The sequence below is a fragment of the Canis aureus genome, chromosome 3, assembly GCF_053574225.1.
Source record: "Canis aureus isolate CA01 chromosome 3, VMU_Caureus_v.1.0, whole genome shotgun sequence".
Lineage (NCBI taxonomy): Eukaryota > Metazoa > Chordata > Mammalia > Carnivora > Canidae > Canis > Canis aureus.
Genome location: NC_135613.1, coordinates 12,734,947 through 12,761,202, shown reverse-complemented (window position 1 = coordinate 12,761,202; position 26,256 = coordinate 12,734,947). Strand labels below are relative to the sequence as shown.

The 26,256-nt window shown below is 54.7% G+C and overlaps 2 protein-coding genes across 13 annotated transcripts in view; one reads left to right on the top strand and one right to left on the bottom strand.

Moving 5' to 3' along the window:
• The window catches only part of LOC144309215 (pyruvate dehydrogenase phosphatase regulatory subunit, mitochondrial), a 36,535-nt gene extending 28,754 nt beyond the window's left edge, over positions 1–7,781 (top strand). For all 3 annotated transcript variants that reach the window (XM_077890435.1, XM_077890444.1, XM_077890446.1), the window contains exons 17-18: positions 1,998–2,180; positions 3,285–7,781. In XM_077890435.1, coding sequence (XP_077746561.1) covers positions 1,998–2,180; positions 3,285–3,689 — 588 coding nt within the window. In that variant the 3' untranslated portion in view covers positions 3,690–7,781. The remainder of the gene's footprint in view (positions 1–1,997; positions 2,181–3,284) is intronic.
• Positions 857–19,836, bottom strand: LOC144309239 (pyruvate dehydrogenase phosphatase regulatory subunit, mitochondrial-like). Of its 10 annotated transcripts, none has more exons than XM_077890450.1 (7): positions 19,625–19,828; positions 12,496–12,782; positions 11,211–11,344; positions 8,779–8,970; positions 5,732–5,897; positions 1,436–1,553; positions 857–947 (listed from the first exon to the last, which is right to left on the bottom strand). In XM_077890450.1, exons 2-5 carry the CDS (start codon positions 12,667–12,669, stop codon positions 5,807–5,809), a joined length of 591 nt encoding a protein of 196 aa, XP_077746576.1. In that variant the 5' UTR covers positions 12,670–12,782; positions 19,625–19,828; the 3' UTR covers positions 857–947; positions 1,436–1,553; positions 5,732–5,806. The 10 variants fall into 10 exon arrangements, 9 of the variants coding, with proteins under 9 accessions (XP_077746576.1, XP_077746575.1, XP_077746578.1 ...); XR_013375376.1 differs by lacking the exons at positions 857–947; positions 1,436–1,553 and adding exons at positions 5,133–5,311; positions 11,752–11,853 and having other exon boundaries at positions 5,732–6,360; positions 19,625–19,836; XM_077890452.1 differs by lacking the exons at positions 857–947; positions 1,436–1,553 and adding exons at positions 5,133–5,311; positions 9,069–9,158 and having other exon boundaries at positions 5,732–6,360; positions 19,625–19,829.
• Positions 19,837–26,256: the final 6,420 nt, after the last annotated feature.

The following is a 26,256-nucleotide window of genomic DNA, read 5'->3' as shown; positions in this document are numbered from 1 at the left end:
ATTTTCCTGGGCTGGTCCCATTTTTATGATTTTTCCATGAGGCCAGGAAGTGATTTGTGTCCTGCGTGGGTTCTTTTCAAGCTGACTTTCATTCTCAGTAAGGTTATATGGTTGACCCTTGAGTCATGTTGGGGGGTCAGAAGCACCTTCCCCCCTACTCAGTCTAAAGCTCTGTGTAAAACTTCAGACTCCTCAGAGACCTGCACTAATAGCCCACTGTTAACTGGAAGCCCTACTGATACATAAAGAGTTGATGAATACATACTTTGTGTGCTATGTATACTGTGTACTGTAGTCTTACAATCCAGAAGGCTAGAGAAAAGAAAATGTTAATAAAATTCTAAGGAAAATAAATTTACAGTCTGGTACTGTATTGAAAATTCCATGGGCACGTGAGATCCACGCAGTTGAAACCCATGTTAACTATACTTGTCAACTATACATATGTCTCTTTGAGGGAATGTCTTCCAGAACTTGGCAGCAAGTGGCAGATTGTTTTGTTCACACTAAATCCCCAGCACTTAGAAAATGAGTATGTGCTGGGGACCTACTTTAAATCTTTCTTCCCTGGCCTTCCTCTTAAGTACTCCACTTGAGGCAGCAAAGGGCAAATGTACCAGGGAAGCCAGCCTATTCTCATTTCCCTATCAGCCCTGCCCCCTGCCCCATTCAAACGCCATAGCCGCTTGCGTGTGGATTCAGTGTGGTGTGGATTCCATAGCATGAAGGCTCTTGCCGAAGTTCACAGCATCCTGACTGCCGTGGCCCATTCGGTAGGCGCCTACTCAGTTGTAGGAGTGCCACCAGCAGGGCAGCGGACCCCACCAGGGGAAAGAACTGCAACACCAATGAAAGCTGGGGTTCTGCATCTTCCACTTTTATTGAGCTGTCATGGGAACACACCGCTGGACAGGTTTGAGGTGCACAGCATGGCAGGCTGAGGTGCCCTGTGAAAGAACTACTGTGCTGAGTTTCATGAGTGTCCTTCATCTCTCATAAATATGATCAAAAACACAAAAGGTGTTTTCCAGGTGAAAACACTTAGGATTCACTCCCTTAACAACTTCAGCCTTGGTCACATAGCAGGGGCGTGCAGTTCTCAGGGTGTCTGCTCCCTTCCTAGTTCCATTTGTCTCCTACCTGGAAGTCCTGTCCTCTGCCCTCTCTTCTTCCACTTCCCCCCGCCCCCACCTTGCACTCCCCACCTCTGTGAACCACAACTCTGATCTGTGGGTTTGCATTTTTGTTTTAGATTCTACACGTAAATGTGATTGTACAGCATTTCTCTGCTTGTTGTTTTTTCTGTTTTACAGTTTTTAAAGCAAATAATGTAGTCTGTTCTGGGCTTTAGATTCCACAGAGTATGTTTAGGCAGGGATTGAACATTGGCTTTCTGTTTGGCAAACTTTGTTTATTTAAGGTATCTGATACTTACAGCTTCTGGAACCAAGAATAGAATGCCATGAGGCTGGCTGTTGTGGGACACAGGTGGGGGGACACTGCCTTCCTGGCTCCTCTGTGACTCGATCTGGGTCTCTCAGATGTGCTGTCACCTATGAAAAGTCAGACATTGTACATAGAGTTCCGTGTGACACATTCCACAGCATGGCAGTGCCTAAGGGGTCGTGGGGGGGTGGGGAGAAAACAAAGCCAGGGGCAGATGAGCAGGCTGTTTGAGAGGCAGTTAGGAGCCTGGCCACTGACTGGATGGGAAGAGTACACCTGGGAGTGTTACTTGAGGATTGTTTCCTGTCCTAGGCACTAGAGAGAAGGGGAAGATACTGCTTTCATGGAGCTTATGTCGGGGTTAGGGGTAACCCTGGCTCATTACTCCTCAGCAGTAGTGCTTTGGTTTGTCAAGGATGAGACATCCTGAGAATTTCATATGACCTTCTCCCTTGTCAAGGTCAATGTTATCTGCTATCAGCACTGCCAGACACCCCCATGTTGAATTCTAAAGGTGTGCGGGTTACTGACGTCTCGTCTCCTCCCTCTAGTATGCCCTGCATGTGTACAACGAAGTGATGAGTGTTGGGCAGAAATACGGAATCCGGAATGCTGGGTACTATGCTCTTCGTAGTCTTCGAATTGAGAAGTTTTTTGCCTTCTGGGGTCAGGATCTAAATACCCTCACCACCCCCCTGGAATGTGGACGAGAGTCTCGGGTAAAACTGGAGAAGGTACTGTATCTGCACAGCCCACTGCGTCCCCCACCGCCACCGCAGGAGCAGAATCCTCCAGAGGAAAGGAAGGGCTGACATGGAAGGCCCTGGGATGGCCTTGGGTGGACGAGGCCAGTGAGGATGCCCTTAGAATGAAAAACATGTCTGTCCTGATATGAAAACTGGCTGTGAACACTTGGCGCTTCCCACACCTCCCTCGTACAACCCCGAGACTGAGTGTCGCGTGCTTCCGTCTGAGCCATCCAGGAGCCCCACTTGGCTCTCCTTTAGACTGAGTGCTTTCAGGGAAGTTTTTCCATTAACATGCACGGGTATTTGTACAAATTACTCATCTTATATTCACTTGCCTCATATTTTGTTTCTTTTAAAAGTAAATACACCATTAAAAAAGTCATAGGTCAAGAGGATAGGAATAGGTCTCTTTCCCACCTCTGAACCCCACTGAACTGCACTGCGAGCTTCTGCAGAAGCACCAGCGTAGCGTGTCTCTTTGAGCGCTCCGGGCAGTGCAAACACACAGCATGCACTCCCCTCAGCCTAGCTGGAGGATTCCACATGCTTGCTTCATCACACCTTGTTTTTTAAACTTAATATCTTAGCAATCCTTGCCTATCGTACAGATCTACAGTCTTTTTCTGATAAAAAAGTAATCTATACTAATTTTGGAAGATAGGGAAAAGTATCAAGAAAATTAAAAATCACCATTTGATCATGATCACTCAGTTTCTGTCCTGCTCAGGTTTCCTGTACATGCAAACATATATAGTGAACATCGATACCTATGCATGGGCTTTTTGTTTAGATTATATATATGTGTGTGTGTGTACGTATATATAAACATTTTTCTAAGATCTGACAAGTATTTTTGATTTTTCTTCCTTTTTTTTTTCCTATGTGGTCTTGTGGTTGAAATCGGTTTATAAAATGTGTGCCTGTGTTACAGAAGTCCTCTGAGGAGATCTTTTACATGGTGAATGCAGTTCTTCACGTGGGAAGCCTGGGAGTGGGGCTTGGCGCTGTGACGCCGGGGGCCCCTGCCCCTGGCTGCTCTCAGGCCACGCGGCTTGTCCGTCCCGTCTCAGCCTTGCTCTTCTCTCCTAGGGGATGGATTTCATGGGCCGAGATGCCCTGCTGCAGCAGAAGCAGAACGGAGTGTACAAACGCCTCACCATGTTCATCCTGGACGATCACGACACAGACCTGGACCTCTGGCCCTGGTGGGGAGAGCCCATTTACCGCAACGGGCAGTACGCGGGCAAGACTACCAGCAGCGCCTACAGCTACACCCTGGAGCGCCACGTCTGCCTGGGCTTTGTGCACAACTTTTCCGAGGACACTGGAGAAGAACAGGTGGTGACAGCAGATTTCATCAACCGGGGAGAATATGAGATTGACATCGCAGGACACCGGTTCCAGGCCAAGGCCAAGCTCTACCCAGTCACCTCACTCTTCACCCACAAGCGCCGAAAGGATGACGTGGAGCTGAGTGACTTGCACGGGAAGTAATGGCCGCCAGTCTTGCTTGCCCGCCTGCCCCCTACTGCAGGGCCCCTCCTCCTCCTGGTCCCGCTCTCAGCTCCTTGATGGGATCTTTAACCTCACCGGCTTTTAAACCTTTTGCTTTGCAACCTCTCTCCTTCTTCCCCCTTCCCTTATCCCTTTTGCAGCCTCCATCTGATGCCACTCTGGGCTCTTCCCCCCCCCCGAGCCCCGTGGTGACACGAAGCCTGACAGGCAGGACAGGCGCAAACTCCACTTTGGAAATAGGTAACCATGGCGGTCTGATTTCTCCTGCTGTGTTTCAAAGCCAGGGAGGCTGGTGGTGTGCAGGCCTCAGGGCAAGAGTCCAGCTCCGTGAGGCCACCTTGCCCGGAGTAACCTGTTTGTTTTGGAGGGTTGCTGTGGGTTTCAGTCGGCCCTGGGCAAAAGCCTGTGCCGTTGAGCCGGGCAGATCATTCTCTTCCATCGTGCCGTGGGTTGGCACCCTGATACCTCTAGCAAGAGGATGACCATCTACCTCACTCACGAGAGGCGCCACGTGGACGTTACCTGGTCTGTAGTCAATGGTTAATCTGGCACCATCCTGGCCTCCCTACCGACCCAGTTACTAGACTGTCAGGCCAGGGCCCCCTGCCTAAAATTTTCATGTCTCACTCATTTCTCAGAGGGTTGGAGGCCTCTGTAAATAAGCCAGTGTTTAAAAGGGAAAACCATGTTGCCTTTTGTGTTGCTTTTCCCAGCTGAAAGGGTCTGATCTCAGAAGGTGGCCCTGAGGTGGTTTTCTGCTGCTAGAATGCTGCTGCTGCTCTATGCTGTCGTCCCAGCCTGACCCCCCCCTTCCCCAAGCACATGGGACTTGGTCTGTCCTCCCTCGCCTGGCCCATTGTAGCCAGCTGGCTCGCTCAGCAACTAGTACTGTACTGGGGAGGAACCAAACCTTGCTGGCTGTGCTGAGTTCAGGAGAGCTGCTGGCCTCCCGAGTTTTGTTTCCTCTGGCCCAGAACAGACATGTCCACGCAGAGGTGGCCCACCTGAGTGTGCAGAGGATTTTTTTTTTGGCGCAGAGGATTCTGAGTGGGGTGGCCAGCTAGCCCACAGTCTGGGTCTCTAATGGGAAAAGTGTGGGGGTGGGGGTAGGGGTACAAGAAGGCCCTCCACACTTTTAGGCGGGGTCTGTTTCCTAAGGGGTGAAAGACCATCACAGACCACTACCCAGCCTTTGCTGTTACTGATTTTAAACTGTTGTCTTGGTATCTTAGAAGCATTAGCTCTGAGAGATCTTTAAGTATCCTAAACAAGGGCCTTTTGTTTTTAGAGCAGCTTACAGTTCTCAGGTGTGTCTCTCTGCTGTGGCATTTCTTGGGATCAGTTTACCCACTTCATCAGACAGATTCCTTCTACACTCCCCAGCCAGACAATCCCTACTTGATCATTGACAGCCGTGTCCGCTTTTTAAAGAAAGGCTTTAGTTGATTTATTAAGGGACTAGGTAGGTAGAGTTCTGTTTGCTGAGCGATGCTCCTTGAGGTAGGGAGTAGCGAAGGGGAGAGGTGCGGCCCTGCTGGAGAGCAGAGGGCAGCCATTGTGATGAGCAGGAACCAGGCACCGGGCTGAGCAGCAGGGCCTCACTGACAAAGGAAGACGGAAACAGACAATGAGGCACCGAAGGTATCCCATGCTCCGCACCACACTCCTCCTCGTAAATATTTGGGGTTGAATCTAAAAGACCATTCTAGACTTATGTGTAAGTTACATCTTGTCCATAAATAGGGGTCACACTTTTAAGACTCTGGCAAGATGTTAATTTTCTGAGGCATCACTTTAGTGCCCTGACATACACACTTTGCTTTTAGCTCCTTAAAACTCTCTCTTGAAATCTCTTTTGGTTAATTCAGGTATTGACAATATGAATCTGGTAGTTTCTCTCTTTGGTCCTAACACTGAAGAGGGTGACTCTCCTGTCTCCAGCATAGCTGATGGTCAGAACATTGTCATTGTCATTCCAGCAGGGCCACATGTGCTGGGCCTTGTGTGACACACACATTTACCTTGTGTGACCGCTCATCTCTTCCTAGAGATTTGTGGGATCTGGATTCCTGAGAATTGTCAGCAGGACTCTGGTTTCAGGTTGCTGGTCCTTTTTCTCTCTGAAATAATCCATGGTCCCCTCTTGTGCTCTCTTCAGGCAAGGGTTCTGCTCTTTTCCTTTTGAACCTAGAAACACAAAGCGTAGGCAGGACCTGCGACAGTAGAGAGAACCAAACAATTCCCACTACATTTCTAGTGCTCTGCCATGGTGGGGGCTGTACCCCCTAATACAAGAGCTGCCATTCAAGCCAGGGACCCAGAGACCATGAAGCTCGGGGATTAATCTCAGTTGTCCCATTTCTGCAGGAGGGGAGCCTGGTCACTTGGCTTCTCACCAGAAGTCCTGTTGTCCCGGGATTTTACCTTCTTGTACAGACCAGTAGTTGGACCACTTTCTCCATTACCTTGCCTCTGAGTGCGCCTGAGACATTACCCCTACCACCAGCACGGATGTGGCAGGAATGACAGCAACTTTTGGAAGGTGGTTTTGCTTCACTGAAGAGCTCACCTACCACCCTGCTCTGTTCATCCTCTGCCTGAGGGACACACATGCTGGCATCTGAGTGAGTCTTCCCCCTCCTCTGAGAACCTAAGGGAGATAAAAGGGAATCTTGCATAACCTGTAGTCTTGGTTCTGCCCCTGGAAGGCTGTGTCCTGGTAGAACTGCACTGGCACACTTTCAGGGTGCGCTAGCAGGTTGACTTTTCTTTGTAGCTGCTTGGCCAGTATAACTAGTAAGGATCTCCTTACATCCAAGATGGAGGCTTGGTCACTAGTGCTTAATGCTGAAGAACTTTCTACTGTTTTCATTTCTTTTTGTGCACCCCCTCTGCACCTGCCTCCCTCCCCAACTTGATTTAAGCAGCTTTGATCAGCATGATAAAGGGAAGATTTTCAGGAGTCAAGAACTGTCCTCTGCAGGCACAAGGACTCAGGAGCACACAGCAGAGGGGTGGGAACCGTGGAGGACACGTGAGGGTGGAGGACACAGGAGTGTTACACGCTAGCCATGCGCTGCTGGGGCTGGGAGCAGGCTCTGGGCCTGCCGGCAGCGCCTCTCCAGCAACCCCCACCTCAGCCTCATTCACTTTAAGGTGCTGAGTTGTGAGGCTTCCTGTCACCTGTATGGGGCTTGCATTTGCAGTCCCTCATCACTACAAATGCACTATTTTTCAAGAGAATGAAATATTTTTCTATGTGTTTGCCTTCTCTTTGTCCACTAAACATCAGTTATTCATTGTATAATATTCTTGACTTCTCTGAGTAAAGAATCTACGTCCCTTAGAGAACGCATTTCTTCATGGGCTTGCTTTCTCATTTAGATGTACCTATTTTGCCCTTCACAACCCTTTTCTGCCTTCTTGGTGTCCTGTCTCTCAAGGACAGAAATTAGAAGAGGGTAGGGAGGGTATTTTTAATATCCGTTTCAAAAGATCTGTGCCAGATTTCCTGTGCACACCAAGAACTGGAGATCGGAGCACCTCTCTCCTAGCCCGGTTCTCGTGCCTTACCCCGGAATGTCCCATGGTGGGGTGTAGACAGGAAGGTCGAAAAGAAACTCCAATCTGAGGGCTCCCATCCACTGCACCATAACCTCCCTTCCCTAGACCAACAGGTGTGGGGTAGAAAGTTTCTGAGGCTTCTTTCACTCAAGGGGTTTCTAGCAGCACAGTTACCACTTTACTCTCTGGTCTACTCTTGGGATATAAGAAATGCCATTGTAATTATTGTACAGGGCTATAACTCCTTTATGTTTGTAAATGTGCGGTCCACTCAGCCCCTCTCTACACATGTAGTGTCAGCTTGTGGTGCTGAAGATATTTGAGGCACTTTAGGGGATGGGATTTTTCTCAAGAGCTCTGGTGACTTTAGGCATCTGGGGTGACTGAGCATTTCTGCCTCCACGAATGCGGTATTAACATTGTGCACTGTGTTTCTATCAAGCCAGATTCCAATTCAGATTTCCATGTTACTAAGTTTGTAAATGAATAAATAGACATTTTAATTACTCTGGCTGTGTCCACATGTGAAATCTTTTTTTTTTTTTTTTTAAGATTTTATTTATTCATGAGAGACACTGAGAGAGAAAGAGGCAGAGACACAGGCAGAGGGAAAAGCAGGCTCCATGCAGGGAGCCCGACATGGAACTCGATCCCAGGTCTCCAGGATCACACCCTGAGCTGCAGGTGGCGCTAAACTGCTGTGCCACCGGGGCTGCCCGGTGAAATGTTCCTCATCTCTAGTACCTCAATTACCTGTATTTGCCATCACAAAGGGTAGACACTTTCCATAAATCCATTTATCCTGTTAAAGACCAAGAAAACCATGTGGAAACCAAGGGAATATAGGGGCATTAAGTAACCTCCATGCAGGGGTAGCAGACCAGACAGAGCCTCTGATGATCATCCTGAGGCTACTATCGCTGTCGCTGGATCTGACCACCCCTCCTGCCTGACAACTGATTTCATAGTAAGAAGCTGGACTGCAAATATCACCCCTTATATAAGAGCCCACAGTGGGGTGCAAAACAGACTCTCCATATTCTTGTTCACACAGCAGGGAGGGAAGAGAAGGGAGTGAAGCACCAGTGATCTTTCACTATATGGATCTAACAAATTCAGTCACTGGACTTTATTTACTCAGCTATTTTTTTGAGAAACTACATCCATGAATCAGTAGATAGAATAATGTGTCTATAACAACCTCATCAATTTGTCTTCCAAACCTTACATCTTAAATAACCAGATGACTGAATGGCCAACATTGAGTACAAAAGTATATCCCATAGTCTCTGAGACCAATTTCAAAAGAGGAATTCCCAAACACTTTGCACAATGACATTTCTGGAACATCCACAGTGATTACTTTGAAATGGACAACTCTCAAATTAGGTGTACCTCCTCATTAACATACCAGGTTACACCTGGACATTACACACAACATCAGGAATAAGTAACTCTAGGAAGGAAGCAGCCCCACCAGCAGAGTGTCAGCAGGAACACTTACCTCCCAGCCCCTCCACCAAAGGAGATGCCAGCAGAGTTCATTCCTGCCAGGACAAAGTAGCCCTGCACCAAAGGAGACTCGCCTAGGATGCACCTCATGTCTGGGGTGAAGGTCTCGGGGCAGTTCACCAACTTCATGATCTCCAGAGTGTCCAGTTCAGGCATGCGCCGCAGGAGGGAACTCAGCAGGGCTCTAAACCAGAAACAAACCCAAACATGTCCTCACTTTGGTGAATTCAGAAACTTTCCACTCCTTAGACTTTGCTGCTCTCTTTCCAAGAGAAAAATCACCTGAAAGAGGCTTTTCTCAGAAGAGCCAAATAGGCGTTGACCAAAAAGCACATAATCAAGATCACTTAATGCACCATCCTCTGAGGATTTCTGTATTTGAGGAAACAAGAAATAAACACATATAGCAGAAAGACAATCCCCAATACAAAAGGTAGTACAAAGACTGTATGATACACAGTTAAATAAACAGCGTCAACAAAACGACACGTAACTTTGGAGAGACAAGATCCGTGTGGGCAACCAGATCTGGATGAAGGACTGTGTGTCAGGATATTTAGGTACCAATCACACACGTCACTTCAATGCACCGTCCTCTGAGGATTAGCATGTAGTATCGGGAAATCCAGGCTGTACATAGGTCACTTGACTTCACAATGTCTCAAAAGCAGTCCACTGGCTGGCAGCAATCCATGCAGCGCAACCTGCGCATCCTGCCAGGTAACACAGTTCTCCAGCGGGGGACCCCACGTCCCCTTTCACCACACCACTGCTGAACTGCAATGGGGGTGACAGACGGAGGATGATCCCCAGAGCCCGCCCCCGCCCCCACCTCTCTCACTGCCCACCAGCATCAAAGAGACACCAGCCCCACTACGGGGCTCCTGACAGTGACCCAGACCTGAAGTGAGACTAACTTACCTTATGGAAGAGAGGCCTAGGACCCCTGTCCCTCTAGCACGCAGGCTGGGCTTGGTAAACAATGCAAGGCTCGGCAAAGCACCAGGGACCGAACCAGGGCACCCGAAGTCAGCAGTTCCAGCTCAGGGCCCCTTATGTGGACCCCCTTCTGACTCAAACTCTGCTTAATACCCGACGTGAATACCTGTTGCCATCAAATTAAATCTAACCCAAAGGGACTCCCTCCCACATGTCCTGCGTGTAGCAGGCAGCAACCCTAACAAAAGCCAGAGGTGGTGAGGCAGCAGGAACTACTTTTACTATCTGCACCCAGAGGCCTTGCCTCTCAAAAGGAAGCCTGGCCAAGTCAGGCCCATCTACCAGGCGGGGACCAGGGCGAGGCAAGTGAGGCGCCCACTCTCAGGGCCAGCCTGGGAGCTCCGCTTATGTGCTCAACGGCGTAGGGCCTCTTCCCTCCCCACCTCTAGCTCCTCTCCCCACTAACACACCTACCCGATGCCAGTCTCTAGACATCGGGTCTTAATCTAGGATCTACGGACAACGTTACACTTCACCAGAGTAGGAATCATATGAAAGGGAAATGCCACAAAGCCTTAGTCCGTCATCAAACTTTCTAATAATTCAAATCTCACCTTCCCAATGAAAACTCTATCACGGGTCACATAATTTCTAAGTCGGCCAGCAAAGGAAACCACAAACTGTGCTTACGCTGGGGTCACATGGCAGAGCCGCTTTACTGTTCCTTGTCAGGATGGGGTCTAGAATTATCTGTGATCTGAATCATGCAGGTCTTCAAAAGAGCAATGCTGACGTAGACGAGCATCCTGAATTTCATCACTAGGCCCTGCTACTTCCTCAGGACAATTCCCGTGGCCACCAAACAGTTTCTCATCAGCCACGATGCTCGGTTTGACCCTGGGCTTCCGACCAATCCATCCCCTGACACACGCTGACAGACAGGCTCCTAACTTGAGATCGTGCGGGACCATCCCGTGGCTCCAGTCCTACTTAGCTCACGATTCCCTGGGTTTCCTTTTCCTTAATGACACACATGAAGGAGTAACCTACGTTTAAGCTTCTTAGTCAGAAGCAGCCTTAAGAGCACCTGGTGAAACACCACGATTTCACCATCAAGCACCGAAACGGAAGTATTTCCTCGGCTTCTTCGTTCAGGAGCCAAACGTGGCCACTTACTGTATGTGCTCCAGGGAGTGAAAGAATAGGAAATGGGGCAGGAGACCCTCAAGATCCTAAGAACTACAGGCTCTGGGCAGTATCTGGGACGAGGACAGAATGCCCTTGACTGATGGGAAGGGGTGCCAGAGACAGCTCAACACGCTAACAGACTTGCCCAAGGTAAGACCACAGCGAGCGGCAGAGCCCAGGCTCACGCACAGCCTTAACCACCGAATCTCCAGGCAAACGTGGTGTCGGGCCACGTCAAGTGCTGAGTGCCAGACTCTGGGCACAGGCAGACCGGTAAGCGGGGGACTACCTGCTTACCTGTCTGGATGCCCGTTTCTTGCTCTAACTGCTGGTAGAGTTTGTTGGAATAGTCTGCCATCTTCTGCTCGATGGACAAGTGCCTGGCGGTGCTCAGGATGCCAGCACAGAACCTCGTAGAGCCAGCAGCCAGCCTGCAGGAGGCATCCAGAACACTATTAGGTAGACTCCCACACCTGTGAGCACAACTAGTTCAAAGATCCTCATTACGGCATTGTCTGTAATATCGAAAGATGGAAGCAACCTACATATCCAGCGACACGAGCGGGATCGAACAGTCTGGAGTTCCCCTCTACCCTGGGACGCTCTACACAGCCATAAAAAAAGGAACGAGAGGAAGCTTTTATGCAACACTATGGAACAATCCTAATGAAAAAGCAAGGGCGGGGCGACACTGTTTGAGGTATGCTACTAACTCGTATAAAAAAAGAGAAAAAAATAATAAAACAAATACCCAGGCACACATATACAAACTGACCCATACAGATTTGCTCATGTACATGGGGACTATCTGGAACGATACACAAGGAACTTAACTTGCCTCCAGCGAGGGGAACTTCCAGCTAGAAGTCAGGGATGGGAGGCAGACTTTTCCCTGTACACTCTTTTACACTTTTCAATCTGAATCGTGTAAATGTATTGCCTATTCAGAAATAAATACAACAGACGGGTTAAAGGTCATCCAATTTCTGGTAGGCAATAGAACAGAAGAGGGGCATTAGGGGAAGAGTGAAACAACTTGGGACAAAGTATGAACTTCAGTTAATAAAAAGGCATCCACGCTGACTCGTTCTATTTAACGGCGATCCCAGCCTCAGATGTTCATCCGAGGTGCGCACGGGGCTGAGGCATACGGGAGCGCGGCACCGCCTTCCCATTTGTCCTGTAAATCTACCGTGGCTCTAAAAGAAGCGGATTCAAGGACAAAAGGGAACAGAAATCAGGCGGGACGTAGCCGATTTCATTTGGGCTCACAGAGGAGGCTCTTGAGGGTTTCTGTTGCTGTGTACAACAACAAAGAGGACAAGAGGGTATGGCGTGCCGTGACCCTGAAATGAAACACACCCTTTCTGGATACTTGGCGAGTCGGAACCTGCCACCTCTCCCAAAGCCAGAAAACGGGGGTATCACGTACTCCGAAACCGCGGACAGGAGATCTCGCTCTCTCTGGTTCTTCTCAGGCTACTTAGCGCCAATCATCAGTCAGGTTAGCTACTGGCAGGACAACGTGTGTGTGTGTGGGGGGGTGAGGGGAGCCCCGAGCCGCGTGCCCTCAGGTCCTTACCTGCCCTGCTCCAAAAGGACAATATCCTTCCACCCCATCTTGGAGAGGTGATAGGCCACGGATGTGCCCATGATTCCCCCGCCGCAGATGACGACCTGCGCCTGGGCAGGCAGGGCGACAGAATGCGCCTCGGCAGCAGACGCGCCGCTTCTCCCCGACGACCAGTTCTGCCATCCTCGGCCGGTCCTTTGTCTTCGGACCACCGACAGCAACCGGTGGAACATCACGTCCGTCGGCGGCCTGGGAGACGTGCTCTCACCCGCCTAGGGAGATCCCCGGCATTCACACTAGATGGAGAGAGCAACCAGATCTTATCCCGCTGTACTCAACGCACGGGATTAATGGGGAAACGAAAAGAAGCAACAAAGGAAGACAATCGTGCTTTCGGCGCGTGTCTGAGGCATCTGCACACTTCCAGACGCTTCACTAGCTGTACGCCCAGCAGTGGACAACGGGGAGGAGGTCCTCGCCTCTATGCAACTTTCGTCAGAGACACAGAGGCGGGGGGGGGGGGGGGGGGGGGGTTTGAGTGTGGGGGAGGGTGCCGACGGGCGGGGGGGGGGGGGCGGCCCCTACGCTCATAAACCCTCATAAACCGAGGACCGAGGCCAATGTGCTGGAATAACTGAAGGCACCTGTAAGACAGGATGCTCGGGAGAAGGTGACCTTGGAAAAGCCACCTGACGGTGAACAAGAACCAGCTGTATGGTCTCCCAGACAGAGGCACACGCACGTGCCAAGGCCCTGAGGTGAGGCCGACCCCGAGGAGTCCGGGCACAGAAGGGAGGCCGGTGGGCCCACAGCACCAGGAGCGAGGCGGACATGACCCAAGACGAGGCTGGAGAGGCAGGCAGAAAGCAACGACACACGGCGCTTGGACGCCATCGTGACGAGCGGGGGCTTTGCTCCGAGTGCAGAGGAAGATACCAAAGCAGAGAATGGCATGACCGGATTTGCTTGTCCAAGATCAGTCAGGCTCCAGGGCGGGCGCGGACTCCACGACCGGAGGGAAGGCAGGGCTAGGAAGCTACTGCGCAGTCCTAGGGGCAGGGCCCGGGGGCTCCCAGCAGGATGGTGGCGGCGAAGTCAGAGCCACGACTGGATTATTTTCGAGGTGAAACAACAGAACTCACTTGCCGACAAACGGGATGTTAAAATGGGGCGAGGGGAGGAACAAGGACGGCGGCGGGGTTTCTGGGTTAAGTAACCGGTGCCAGGGACTACAGTGTGAAGGACCAGGGTTGGGGAGGGAGGCCGAGGAGGGCACAGGTACGCGTGCGCAGACAAGCAAACGTCCCCCTCTGAGGTGTCAAGGCAGGTCGCCTCGCGGGCTTCCGCGTGGAAAGGCCAAGCAGCAGCTAGACATCCAGGCCTGAAGCTTGGGGACCACATGGGGTATCTGGAGACCCGGCATGCCGGGCAACAAGAAGAACCCTGAGGCTCCCCAGCAGATACAGCTCGGAAAGAGAAGCAAAGTACCGGGCAGACTCACAGAGCGTCCAGACAAACACAAGGGGTTCAAGAGACGGAGAAGGAGCCGCTGCGAAGCAGAAAGAGAACTGGGCAGAGGGTCACGGAAGCCAAGAGAGAAAAGGGTTTCAGGAAGCAGGTTCACTACTGGGGGTGCCCAGGGGTGCAGCAAGATGGCCTAGTTCCACTGGGACTTGACAACAGAGGCCCTTGATGTCCTCAAAAAGAACAACCTTCGCAGGAGAGTGCTCGGGATGAAACGCGGACAGGGCAAGCTCCAGAGTGAGGAGGTGAGGGAGCGCAGACTGCTCCTTCACATCCTGCTCTGAAGGGAGCAGAAAACCCAGCCAGAAGCAGGAAAGAATGGGAGCAGAGCAAGACTCTTCGCTGGCAAAGGCTCAGGCCGTGGACGCTGTTTCACTGCTGGTGGGAAGGGCAGGGGTGAGGAGGAAGGAGAGGTGGGGACAAAGAATGAGGTCCTGGAAGAGAAGAGAGAGAGGACCCAACGCCACAATGAGGGACGGTGGGCCCCGGGTCTGCACAGGCCCCGGGCTGGGGACTCAGGTCCATCGGGCCTCTTCCCAGAAGCAGGGGAGGGTCAGGCGAGGTGGGCTTCTCACGCACCCTCGGGTGTCACAGGCTGGGACCCTGCCCACGTGTCTACGAGACAATCAACACTGTAAGGCAGAGAAAGGAGAGGGTACAGGATTGGGCCACCGGGGAGAACTGTTCTCCCGGCAAAACGGAGGCCTGTCCAAAGTTCCAGAAACTGTAGTCAGACCTGCCTGGAGATGGCAGGGTCACCGAGCTTGGGAAAACAGAGACTCCAGAGCAGAGCCCTGGCACGCAGGGCGCCCAGCAGCATGCCACTCCCAGGCCGGGACCCACGGTGGGCCCCAAACAGCCCAACTAGCCCAAGGCCAAGGCCCGGGTGCCCGTCCACCACACAGGATCTCAGAAGGAGACCAAGCAGGCCCACTCGGGTCCCGAGACAAACCCCATCCAACCAGGGCTGATTACTGGGCTACCCTGAGGCAGTCACCAGGCCTCACGCCACCCCACCCCCCACCCCCACCCCCGTCCCTGTCCAGCTGTCTCAAACAGAAGCCGCCACAGGGCCAGCCCCGGCCCACCGCGCTCGCCATCAGGAGGGAAGGCGGGCATCCTCCTTCTCCTCCCCTCAGAGGACCCTGCTCCTTCCCGGCTCTGGCCAGCAGGCACCCCTACCTAGCCCCGGGCCACCAAGGGTTCGGCCACAGGCAGATCTGAACCCACCACGCTGTTCCTCTCCCAACCTCAGACCCGGCCTCCTTTCTTCCTTCCTCCCATGCACATAACCCATCTCATCTCCCCCCCCCCCCCGCCCCCACGAAACTCTACCATCATCCCACTTGCATCTCTAACCATCTAACCATCTCTCCTTCCCTCAGAGGATCAAAAGTTCACGCCCGCACAAGTCCCCCAGAAACCTCTCCCTCCTTCCCCTGAGCCCAGCTTTGTCAAGCCAGCTCCTCTTCCACGTACCTTCGGGGTTCCCCTCTGACCCTCAGCGTTTTCATATGCTTGAGTCCTCCCAACCAATTTCAGAAATGGAACAAAAGCTCCGTAACAGTCTTCAAAGAATGATTTTGAATTTTAAAAATTCTGAATTATAAAAATTATGGTCTTGGCAAAAAAAAAAAAAACAAAAAAACAAAAAACCACACACACACACATAGGAGATTATGATTTCCCGTCAGGGCACCTGGGTGGCTCAGTTGAGCGTCCGACTCTGGGTTTTGGCCCAGGTCACGGTCTGGGTGTCGTGGAATTGAGCCTCACAGCGGGATTCTCTCTCTCTCCCTCTGCCCCTTCTGCTCACAGACGTGCACTCTGTCCCTCAAATAAATAAATAAAATCTTAAAGGGCACATGAGTGGCTCAGTCGGTTAAGCATCTGCCTTTGGCTCAGGTCATGATCCTGGGGTCCTGGGATTGAGCCCCACATCAGGCTCCCTGCTCGGTGGGGATCCCACTGCTCCCTCTCCCTGTGCTGCTGCCCCTGCTTGTGTGCTCGCTCTCTGTCAAATAAATAAAGAAAAATCTTAAAAAAAAAAAAGCGCTTTCCCTTCAGAGGAAACAACCAGTCCCAATGAGCTATCCAGATGTCCACCTGAGTGTCTCCACCTGTCTGTGACCTTTCCTTACTCCTTAGTGATTGCAGTGGCCGGAGGTCATGTCAGAACTGACTCTTAATGTGATCTCACAACCCGTCTTTTCACTCGACAAATATTGTTTCTGTTTTTGTTTTTTCAATTCAAATTCAATGAGTTAACATGTACTGCTTATTGGTTTCAGAGATAGAAGCCAGCAATTCTCATCAGTCTTATAGAACACCCAGTGCTCATCACATGTCCTCCTTAATGCCCATCACCCAGTGGCCCCGTCCCCCCACCCCCAGCACTCCATAGCGCCTATTGCTCCTGCTACTCACACCCTCTTGCCCCGTTTTATTCGGACTCCTACTGCCCCCTGGTCACGTCTTCGCCGGCCTCTCTCCCCCGCCCGACCTTCCGACTCCATGTCCCTCGGGGTGCTCCGGGAGTAGCCTCTCCCCTCGGTCCGCTACTCTCCAGGGTGACTTCACCGCCTACCGTGACGCGTGGCCCCACCTCTAGTTGAACCCCGGCCGTGTCCACTTGGGTTCCCGGAGGTCAAACTGAGCACATCCAACAGGGACACCCATCCTCCTCAATCTCCAAACCTGCTCCACTCCTGCGTCCCCAGCGACACCATATACGGGAACCCTGGGTAATACCGAGGGTTCTCATCTCCTCCACGCGGCCCGCCAGCAAGGAGCAACGCTTCCACACGCTACACTTCTCTCATCCCCACCGCAGCTAGAGTACAGGCCGCGCCCCTGCTCAGATTACTGCAGAAGCTTCCGTCATGACGGGGCTTCTGCCCACCGTGCTCCTCCCCACCCCCCACAATCCTGACAGGACTCTGAGCCGGTCTTCTCAAGTGAAAATCTTGCTTCACGCCCTTGCTTCAAACTCTTCAATGACCCTCTGATGTCCTCAGGAAAAGGCCATCTCCTTAACAGGAAGTGCAGGATGCTTCACCATCTGGCTCACTTGTCGTCCCTGGTCGGTCGGTCGGTCGGTCGGTCTCTCTCTCCCTCTCTCTCTCTCTCCAGACTGAACTACTTGTAATCAATTCCTCAAACGGGACAGGATTCTGGGCACACTGTTCCTCTAACCAAGTAGTCTAGTTCCTGCCACTCCCCCCGACCCTCAAACGAAGGTCATCCCCTCAGCTCTCAGCCTGTTTGACACCGGATCAGACCTCCTCTCCCCCAGTGCTGAGGCGGGTGACGCCTCCACATTCTCCCCTATCACCCGCACTTCTCCCAGCACAGAGCTTCCCGGGCTCTCTCGTGGTCTGTTCGCCACTCAGGGAAGCAGCGCAACAACCCAGCTGACCATGCAGGCTCCTGAGGCAGACAGCTGTGGGCCTGAAAACCTCCCCCACCTCTCATTGGCTCTAGGACTTTCAGCAAGTCAGACCGTTTCTGGCCCTTGGGCTCCTCATCCAGAAGGTGAGCTAGGACTACCTACCTCGCACACCTGCTGCAGACACTCCATCTGACAGTAAGGAACAACCCGGCGACTGGCACCTAAGAAGCACCCAGTAAGTGGTACTTTCTAGCTCCTATTGTAATGGAGCTCTCTGGGAGCCCGGACCAATTATATCATGATTTTCCCAGCATTCAGGGTAGGCACCCAGGAAATACACGTTGATGAATGGACAGAGAATGCACGACAGGGGAAAAAGCTCAATGAGGACTCGGAGGTCTCAAGGCCAGGCCCTCAGATTTGACGGGATATCTAAATCACGTGAAAGCATTTTAAAAAAGAAAATGGTACTATTTTCATAGGCAGTTACAATCGGCTTGCTAGATGCTGCTTCGTGTGTACAGCTGACTCAAGCCTCACAATCCTAGGAGGCAGATATCAGAACTTCTTTTCTACACTCCCGGAAGCTGAGACACAGACAAGTACCGCATCTATGATTCTCGAAGGCCAGTGAGTGGCAGAGCCAGGAGTCAAACCTTGCCAGGCCGGCACCACCGAATCTACCCTAGAACGTTCCTCCCTGCTACCTTTCAAATAAGATCAGATGAATAAAGAAAGGGTAGTTGTGAGGACAGAACCACCAGGCACACCCCCTGGCAGGATAAAAGGAACTGCAAAAGTCCCAGAAGCAGCATGATGACAGATGAGGTCCCAGATGGAAGAAACTATGTTAAAAAGCCTCTGGCGATAAGAACCGAGGAGAGGATTCGTGACCTCGTGTGCATCGTGACCTTCAGAGAGAGAGTCACCGAAGTGGTGAGGGCAAACAAGAACAGAAGAGGATTTTAAGTGGATAAACAAAGAAGGAAGGCACCAGAGTATCCCTGTAGGTTTGGCAGCAAAACCAAAGCAAAGCTTGCAAGCAGAGGCGGGAAAAAGCCAGTAGAGAAGAAACTGAAGATGGCAAAGACCGAGAAATAAAAGATGCCACCGGGTTTACAGCACCTTTTACGGACGTTGGTGTGCGGCGGCACCTACCTTAGGTTCTATTTAAGTAACCTCTACACCACTCCAACTAACCAGCAAGTCACGTGCTCTTCCGACTGAACAAGCCAGGCACCCCTAAAATACACTACACCTTTTTAAAACTAAGATGACCCCACAATGTTTTCTACTAAGAAGAAAAACACCTGCCCAGCAACCTCCGTATGGGGCCTAGGTACGCTCACATCCGCGCACACCAACAAGGGCGAGAGGACAGCTCCAAGGCCCTGAGTTGTTCCTCTGCATGGTCACGGCGCGTGTGCGAACGGGCCGCTGGGGACCAGGGGGCCCGGTGAGTGGGGGTCGATCAACATTCCCCCCACCTGCCTCAGCCTAAGAGCCACCTGGCACGTCTCTAGCCCAGGCTGCGTCTCTGGAGAGCCTGACCCTACTGGTCCTGGTGTGTAATCCTCAACAAGTGCCCCCAGGTGATCAGGCAAGTTTAGGAACTTAACGCAAATGCCCAGCGCCGGCCAAGTGCGCCCCGTGGCCCGGCTCCCGTCCCCCGGACGTCAGGCTTCCACGCCCCGGCAAATGCACTCGAGGGTCCCGGCGCTGACCTGTGTCCTTCCCGTCGGCCCCGAGCGGTCACGCGCCGCGAACACAGCTCCCTGCCCGGCCTACGCTTCTCCCGGTAACGCGGCCGCCGCTCTCCGCAGCCGTCCGCCGATCCGGGAAGCACCGGAGGGGCGCGCGTCTCCAGGCGGGAAGCGACTGCACCCGCAGGGGAGCCAGCCCCGGCGAGACCCGCCTCGTCCGCGCGAGGGGCCGCGCACCCCGAGGCCGGGGGCCCCGGCGAGGTCGCCGCGGACGCCCGGAGGAGCCGCTGCGCAGGCCCGGGGCAGCCGGGCACGGGTTCCCCAGGCCCGGGACGCCGCGGCCGGAGGGGAGAAACGGGGCGGACCCCCGTCGGCCCGGACGCCCGAGGCCGAGGCGAGCTGGCGCAAGCGACGCGACCCGGGGGCGGCCGGGACCCCCCCCCGGGAGCCCGGAGCGGAAGGGGGCCGCTGAGACGCGCGCGGAGCGGAGGCCGGAGCGGCCCCGCCGCCGTGTCCTCACCTCACGGGCCCCGGCGGGCTCCGCGGGCCGCAGCACAAGCCCCGGCGGCAGCGGGGCAGCAGCCACAGCAGTTGCCGGGAGCGGTCCCGGCGCCAGAACCGGGGCCGAGGAGGCAGCGAAGGGGGCGGGGCGGAGGGAGTAAAAAGTTCCGGGGAAGCCCGGGACCGCGACCTTCCGCGCTTTACGGCCCCCAGCAAGGGTACGCCGGCGCCCGGCCGTCGCTGCCGCGCACGCGCGCGCCGTGACGTCCCCGAGGCGGCCCCGCCCCTGCCACGTGGGGCTTGTTTGGGTCTCGCGAGGCCCCGCCCCGGGGCTCTGGGCCGCGCTGGGCCGCGGCGCGGGTCCGGGCGGGCTGGGGCGCGGGCTCGCGGCTGGGAGTGGGGGCGGGGGCTGGGGCTGGGGCTCGGCCGCCCGCCCGCTTGACCCCGACGGGGGGAGCCGGGACGTCCGCCGTGGGCGGGACGTCCGCCGTCCGCAGAAGGGCGCGCGGGACCGGCGGGCGCTCGGCGCCTCCTGGGCGAGGCTCTGGGGGGCGCGGCCGAGTCCCGCCTGCCGGCCCGGCCTGACCTCGGAGCGCGACTGGAGACCCCGAGCTGCGGCCCGACGTCACTCCGCGTCCCCGGCTCGTCGCGGTCGCGGGAAGGGGGCTCCTTGCGTCCGCCCCGAGGTGCCCGCCGCCGCCCGCGCTCCCCGTGCGCGGCCCGGTTCCCTTCCCCGGGGAGCGCCGCGCCGCGCCTGCGCCTGCGCCGTCCGTCGGGCCGCTGCGGTTCCCGCCCGTTGCAGGCCCGGCCCTCCCTCCGCAGCGCCGCGGTCGTGGGCCGGGCGGGCTCCCCGGCGCTCGGAGCCCGGCCCGGCGCGGCGTGCAGTCCGCCCCCCGAGTGGGCAGCGTGCTCGGGCTACGGCGGCCCGTGCCGGCTGCGCCTCGTCCTCCTTTCCCGCCCGTGGGATCCGAGCCCCGGCCCCGCGCAGGCCCCTGGCGTCCCTGCGGCCCCTTTCGGCCGAGGCGCCCGCGTCAGGGAGGGGCGGGCCAGCGCGGGCCGCGGGGCTCCAGGCCGCCCGCGAGCTGCAGACGTGGCTCCCCGCGGGGCCGCCGCTTCACTCGCACGACGCGGCGCCCGAGTTCTGGCTGCTGAGCCCGGAGACTCCGGGAGCGCAGAGGACGTGCTGGACTCGGTGCTGGAGAAACGATCGAGCATTCTAGCCAAGGGCTGAGAGCTTGGGGCCACCCGACTGGCCCGAAGACGAGCGACTAGACGAACCCATCCGAGGTGTATTCCTGGGGAGCCAGGCCCGATGGCCGGACGCGGCAGTGTGGGGAGAAAACCTCGCAGCTTCCCGGCCGAGCGGCGTGACCATGCCCTGCCGCGCCGCTCGTGGGCTAAGGACTGGGAGGAAGCCCGCTGTCCGCACGGAGCGGAGGGTGCCGCGCGGTGACCGTCGAGGCGTGGATTCCCTGCCGGCGACGCGCAGCGAGGAGCGGTCGGCACAGCTTTCCCTCTTCCCTCAACCCATGACCATCACACATGTCTTCATAGGACCTTCTCCTGCTGCTCGGACTCAGCTTTGCAACCCTCGGGGACAGAGATTGCAAGGGGTGGGGAGAGGGTATTTTTAGCATCTGTTTCAAAAGATCTGTGCCGGGATTTCCTTTGCACACCAAGACCTGGAGCCGAGGTCTCCGGCCTTAAGGCCCCGGAATGTCCCCTGGGGGGTGTAGACAGGAAGAACAAAAAGTAACTTCACTCATTCTGAGGGTTCCCGTCCTCGCCCCATAGCTTCCAGTCCCCAGATCAAAGGCCTTTCTGCAGCTTGTTTCAATCAAGGGGTTTCTAGCAGCACAGTGAACGCTTTGTTCTCCGGTCTACTCTTAGGATACGGGAAATGCCATTGTGATTAGGGTACAGGGCTGTAACTCCTTATTTACGTTTGTAAATGTGCAGTCGCCTCAGCCCCTTTCTACCCCCCTGTAGGGTCGGCACGAGGTCCCGAGGACATTTAAGGCACTTTCCTGCGAGGGGGGTCTTTCTCAGCAGCCCTGTGACTTTAGGCACCCAGAATGACCAGCGTTTCCGACTCCACGAACGCAGTGGGAACATCGTGCCCTGTGTTTCGATCAAGCCGATTTTATTTTATTTTAAAGATTTTATTTATTTATTCATGATAGTCACAGAGAGAGAGAGAGAGGCTCAGAGACACAGGCAGAGGGAGAAGCAGGCTCCGTGCACCGGGAGCCCGACGTGGGATTCGATCCCGGGTCTCCAGGATCGCGCCCTGGGCCAAAGGCAGGCGCCAAACCGCTGCGCCACCCAGGGATCCCGATCAAGCCGATTTTAATTAAGATGTTCTTTGCCTGCTACTAGGTTTGTAAATGAATAAACACACATTTTAATCACTCTGGCCGTGTCCACTTGGGAAAAGTCCTTCATCTCTAGTGATTTATGTATGTATTTGCCATCACAAGGATAAACATTGTACGTAAGACCATTTGCATCTGTTACCAGAGTGTGAAACGGAATTTGGACACCGAGGTACAGCACACACAGGCATCGTATCACCCGCCATCAGTGGTGGCTTGGCTGGAGACAGAAAGCCTCCCTTCCTCCTTCTGAAGGTCATGAGGGCACACACCTAAACCTTTAACCCACAAAACAGTGAACTAGTCCAGTTAAGTGCTCAGCGTGTGGTAGATGCCAGCGGTGGTGCCTTAGAATCACCCGGGGACACCTAAAGCAATCTCCTCTGAGCGAACTGGAATCAGCGAGGCTGGAGGTCTGATCACTACTTCCCAGGGGATTTCCAGGAACTTCTCTTGTGTCTAGATACCACTGCATGACGACTGTGTAAGAATCTGGAGGGGAGCCCTGGCGGCTCAGCAGTTTAGCGCTGCCTTCCACCCAGGGTGTGACCCTGAAGACCCGGGATCGGGTCCCACGTCGGGCTCCCTGCATGGAGCCTGCTTCTCCCTCTGCCTGTGTCTCTGCCTCTCTGTTTATGTCTCTGTGTCTCTCGTGAATAAATAAATAAAATCTATAAGATATTTATGATAAAGAATCTGGAGGACAAATGGTAGTTGTTGAGAGGTGTGTGGGTTAGAAAGGATTTTTCCTGGTTCCTAAGCAGGACAAGGTTTTTCTTACACATCATCCCATGCGGTCTTTATGACAGTCTTAGGAGGTGAGGTTTTAGCAGATGATGTAGACTCAGAGGTTAGCTGACTTTTCCAAGATCTCAGGGCTTGTGTGACGGTCTAGGAAACGGAGCCGAGGTTGTCCATCTGAACCCAAAGGTCTTTGCCCCGTAGCAGAAGGCATGCGGCCAGGAGGACTTGGGGCTGGTGGCTGGGTCTCCAATGCTGCAGACAGAGAGACGGAACAGAGCACGGCCTGTACCAGCGAGGAGCTCCACTGGCTGTGGTCCGTGGGCATCCGCGGCTCCTCGTTCCTCTGCCAGGTGACCCGGCAGTGCATGGACGTGCTGGAGTCTAGCTCTCGTCCTGTGAGCTTGGTTGGCTTCAGCCACGCTGAGACCTTTCTTTAAAAGACAGGCAGCAGCCACGGTGTGCGGGTCTGCAGCGAGGCCTTAAGCGAACTCTGCACGCTCATTAGCCCTGCTGGGGGCTGCTCTTCATCAGAAGACGGTGCGCCCTGTGTAGCCACCATGTCGTGGAGGGTCACGCAGGATGAGAGACGCGGGAAACAGATCTGACCTCGACCTGAAGCCGAGTGCACTGACCCACAGCCTGAAGCAGCTGCCCGGCCTAACCGCAGTCCCCTGCGGGCCCGTAAGCATGAGACGAAATGCTTGTGCAAGGCAGCAGGTCTTGGGCTGGTTTGTGGGCCGCCTCTTGCAGCAAATGGAGGGTCTCCGCCAGTGTCGGCGTGTCGGAATGATGCCACCGGTCCCCAGCCCCTCGAGGAATTCTCCACTCGCTGCAGCCTGGACTCACTGGTCTTTATTCGGCTCACCTCGCCGACGTTCCAGCAGCTCCATGCGGGGATCCCGTAGGCTGACACGGCACGAACACCCTCATCGTCTTGTCCCGCACATCTACTCTTATTTCGCTTCCACAAACGGTGGACCGAACTACAAACCAGGGAGCCATCTGGTGGCTCCTCTCACTGCTCCCTGAACCTCCAGCTCATCGGCCACACAACCAAGTCTGTGTCCCCGTATCTCTCGTCTCTTCTGGCCTCTGCTTTGCCAGCATCCCTTGCTGTGGTGACCATCTCTGAGAAGATGTCCCTGCTTCTCGTGTCACCCCATCCTCGCTCTGCAGGATTATCTTTCCAACTACGTCCAATCATTTTACTCGCTGGCTGACTTAGCACATACACCTGACTCCCTGTTGTGGGGGAGACCGTTCACACTCTTTGGTGTGCAGAGCAGGGTTCATGGTGGCCCTGGGGCCCAACTGCGAGTGACCCTCCGGCCCGAATCCTGCCCCATTTAGCCCCTGTGCGCAGCTCATCTTGTCTCGTATCTTGCTCTCAAGCCACACTCAGCCAAACCCCTCATTTGCTCGCTAAGCTGCCCTTCCTGGCACCTGCCCTTCTGTGTTTGGGAAAGAATTCTGAATTTAGAATCAGATGGACCCTCACGGCCCTTCCACTCAGCTTGGCACCCCTCCAGAATTTCTGAACCTCGGCACACCATCACCAGCTTGTCGTCGGTGGAGCCTTTCCTTCCCAGGACACCTGGATCCCTCGGGGGTGCCCGCTCTACTCCTTCCACCTCTGTCTTTGCGCTTCTCCCCGACTCGTTCTATCAGTCCCTCCGAGGAACTGGCTTCTCTGAGCCCCCAACACCTAGTATCGTGCCTGGCATCTAACAGATGATGGAACGAATGGGGGAAAGTGCGAGCAAAAGTTCCATTTGCCAATCTGTAAAATGGGGATAATATCCTGGCCTCAGAGAACAGCGGGCATTTGGTTTCTGCCCGTGGCCCTCTGTGTGACCAGTAGGTGGCGCTGTGATCTACGAATTCACGTTTCCTGGGGCCTCTGGGGCCTACATGTGGAGTGCAGGTGGTCTGGATGAACTAAAACCCAAATCAGACTAATCAAACCTCCCCCTGAGAGGTGCTAACCCATGCGGCCCCTGTCCTCTGGGCGGGGGCGGGCGGGACGCAGCGGAGAGGCTCCTTCTGCAGCCTTGAATGGAGGGACATGCCCATTCCTCCCGCTGTGCTCCCCTGGGGAGGCTCCGTGGAGTTAGGGACCCTCAGACACTTGGATCTGGGGCCTCATCTGACTCGGACCCTCATCGTTCAAGGTGAAAGGGCCATTGTCCTGTTTGGTTAAGAACATGACTTTGGAGCTGACCTGGCCTGGGTCCGAATGCCCGCACCGCCTCACCCTTGGTGTATGACCCTGGGACGGTACCTTTCCTGAGCCACCTGTGTAGTAGTCACCCATCACCGATAGAGACTATCGGGAAAGAGACCGGGTTCTATAGGATGTGTATATATAGAGAGATTTATCTAAAGATTTGGCTCACCCGACCGTGGGGGCTGGCAGGTCTGAAACCTGCAGGCAGGCAGGCGGGGTGGGGACCCCAAGGAATAGTTGATGCCGAGATCTCCCGTTCAAGGGTAGTCTCGGGGCAGCATTCCTTCCCCTCTGGAGACCTTCGTCCTTGGATGCCCAGCTCCGCTCCTACAGGCTCCGGCTTGGAACCTCACAGCAGCCTCCCAGGGAAGCTGGGACCCTGCATGCGTCTAGTCTCTCCAGCCCATGACCGCGAGGGACCGATTCCCTCCAGTCTTGAGGAACAAAGGCAGCTGGGACCCCTGGCCACAGAGGGGAGTGTCAACACGGGGGCTCCTGGCCAGAGTCTCACCACAGCAGAGATGCCCCACTTGTGACAGAGACGCCCCACTTGTGACAGGCTCTCCTGCTCCTGCAGCTTCTCAAATGGAAGTTCGGCAGCATCATGGGAGGGACATCCCAGTGGCAACAAGCATGGAGCATGGGAAAGCACGACCCCGGGGCACCTGGGTGGCTCAGTGGTTGAGCATCTGTCTTTGGCTCAGGCCATGATCCCAGAGTCCTGGGATGGAGCCCTCCATTGTGATCCCGGCTCAGCAGGGAATCTGCTTCGCCCTCTCCCTGTGCCCCACTCCCCTGCTCATGCTTGCTCTCCCTCCCTCCCTCCTCTCTCTCTCCAATAACCTAAAAAGAAAACCAAAAGCAAACAAACAAAAGCAAGTGCCCATTCTCCTTTCCAAACCTCCTTAGTGCAGAGGTCTGGGCCTGACGACACACCTGCCTGTTCTAGGCTCCACCTTTTCCTCTCAAAATGCTTTGTAAACGTGAGGTCCCTATACTCTCCTCAGCAGGCGTTAGGCACAGACTCTCCTTATGACCTGGTGCCACACCTCGTCCCAAATGTAAAATTCCCTTTGCCTGACTGGGACCTGCTTGCCTCCCCCAGGCGGGATGCCAGGTGTCAGACTGCGGCTACTCAGCCTGCCAGGAACCAAGAGGAACAAGAGAGGGGGATGCAGCCTCAGGCTCCTGCCCACTGCAAGCCCCACCGCACCAGCCGAGGCAGAGGCAGGATCTGGGGTCTCTGGAGGGTGAGGGACCCCTCCGGCACCCAGGAGCCCTCCCCAGAGAAGCAGCCCTGGCCTA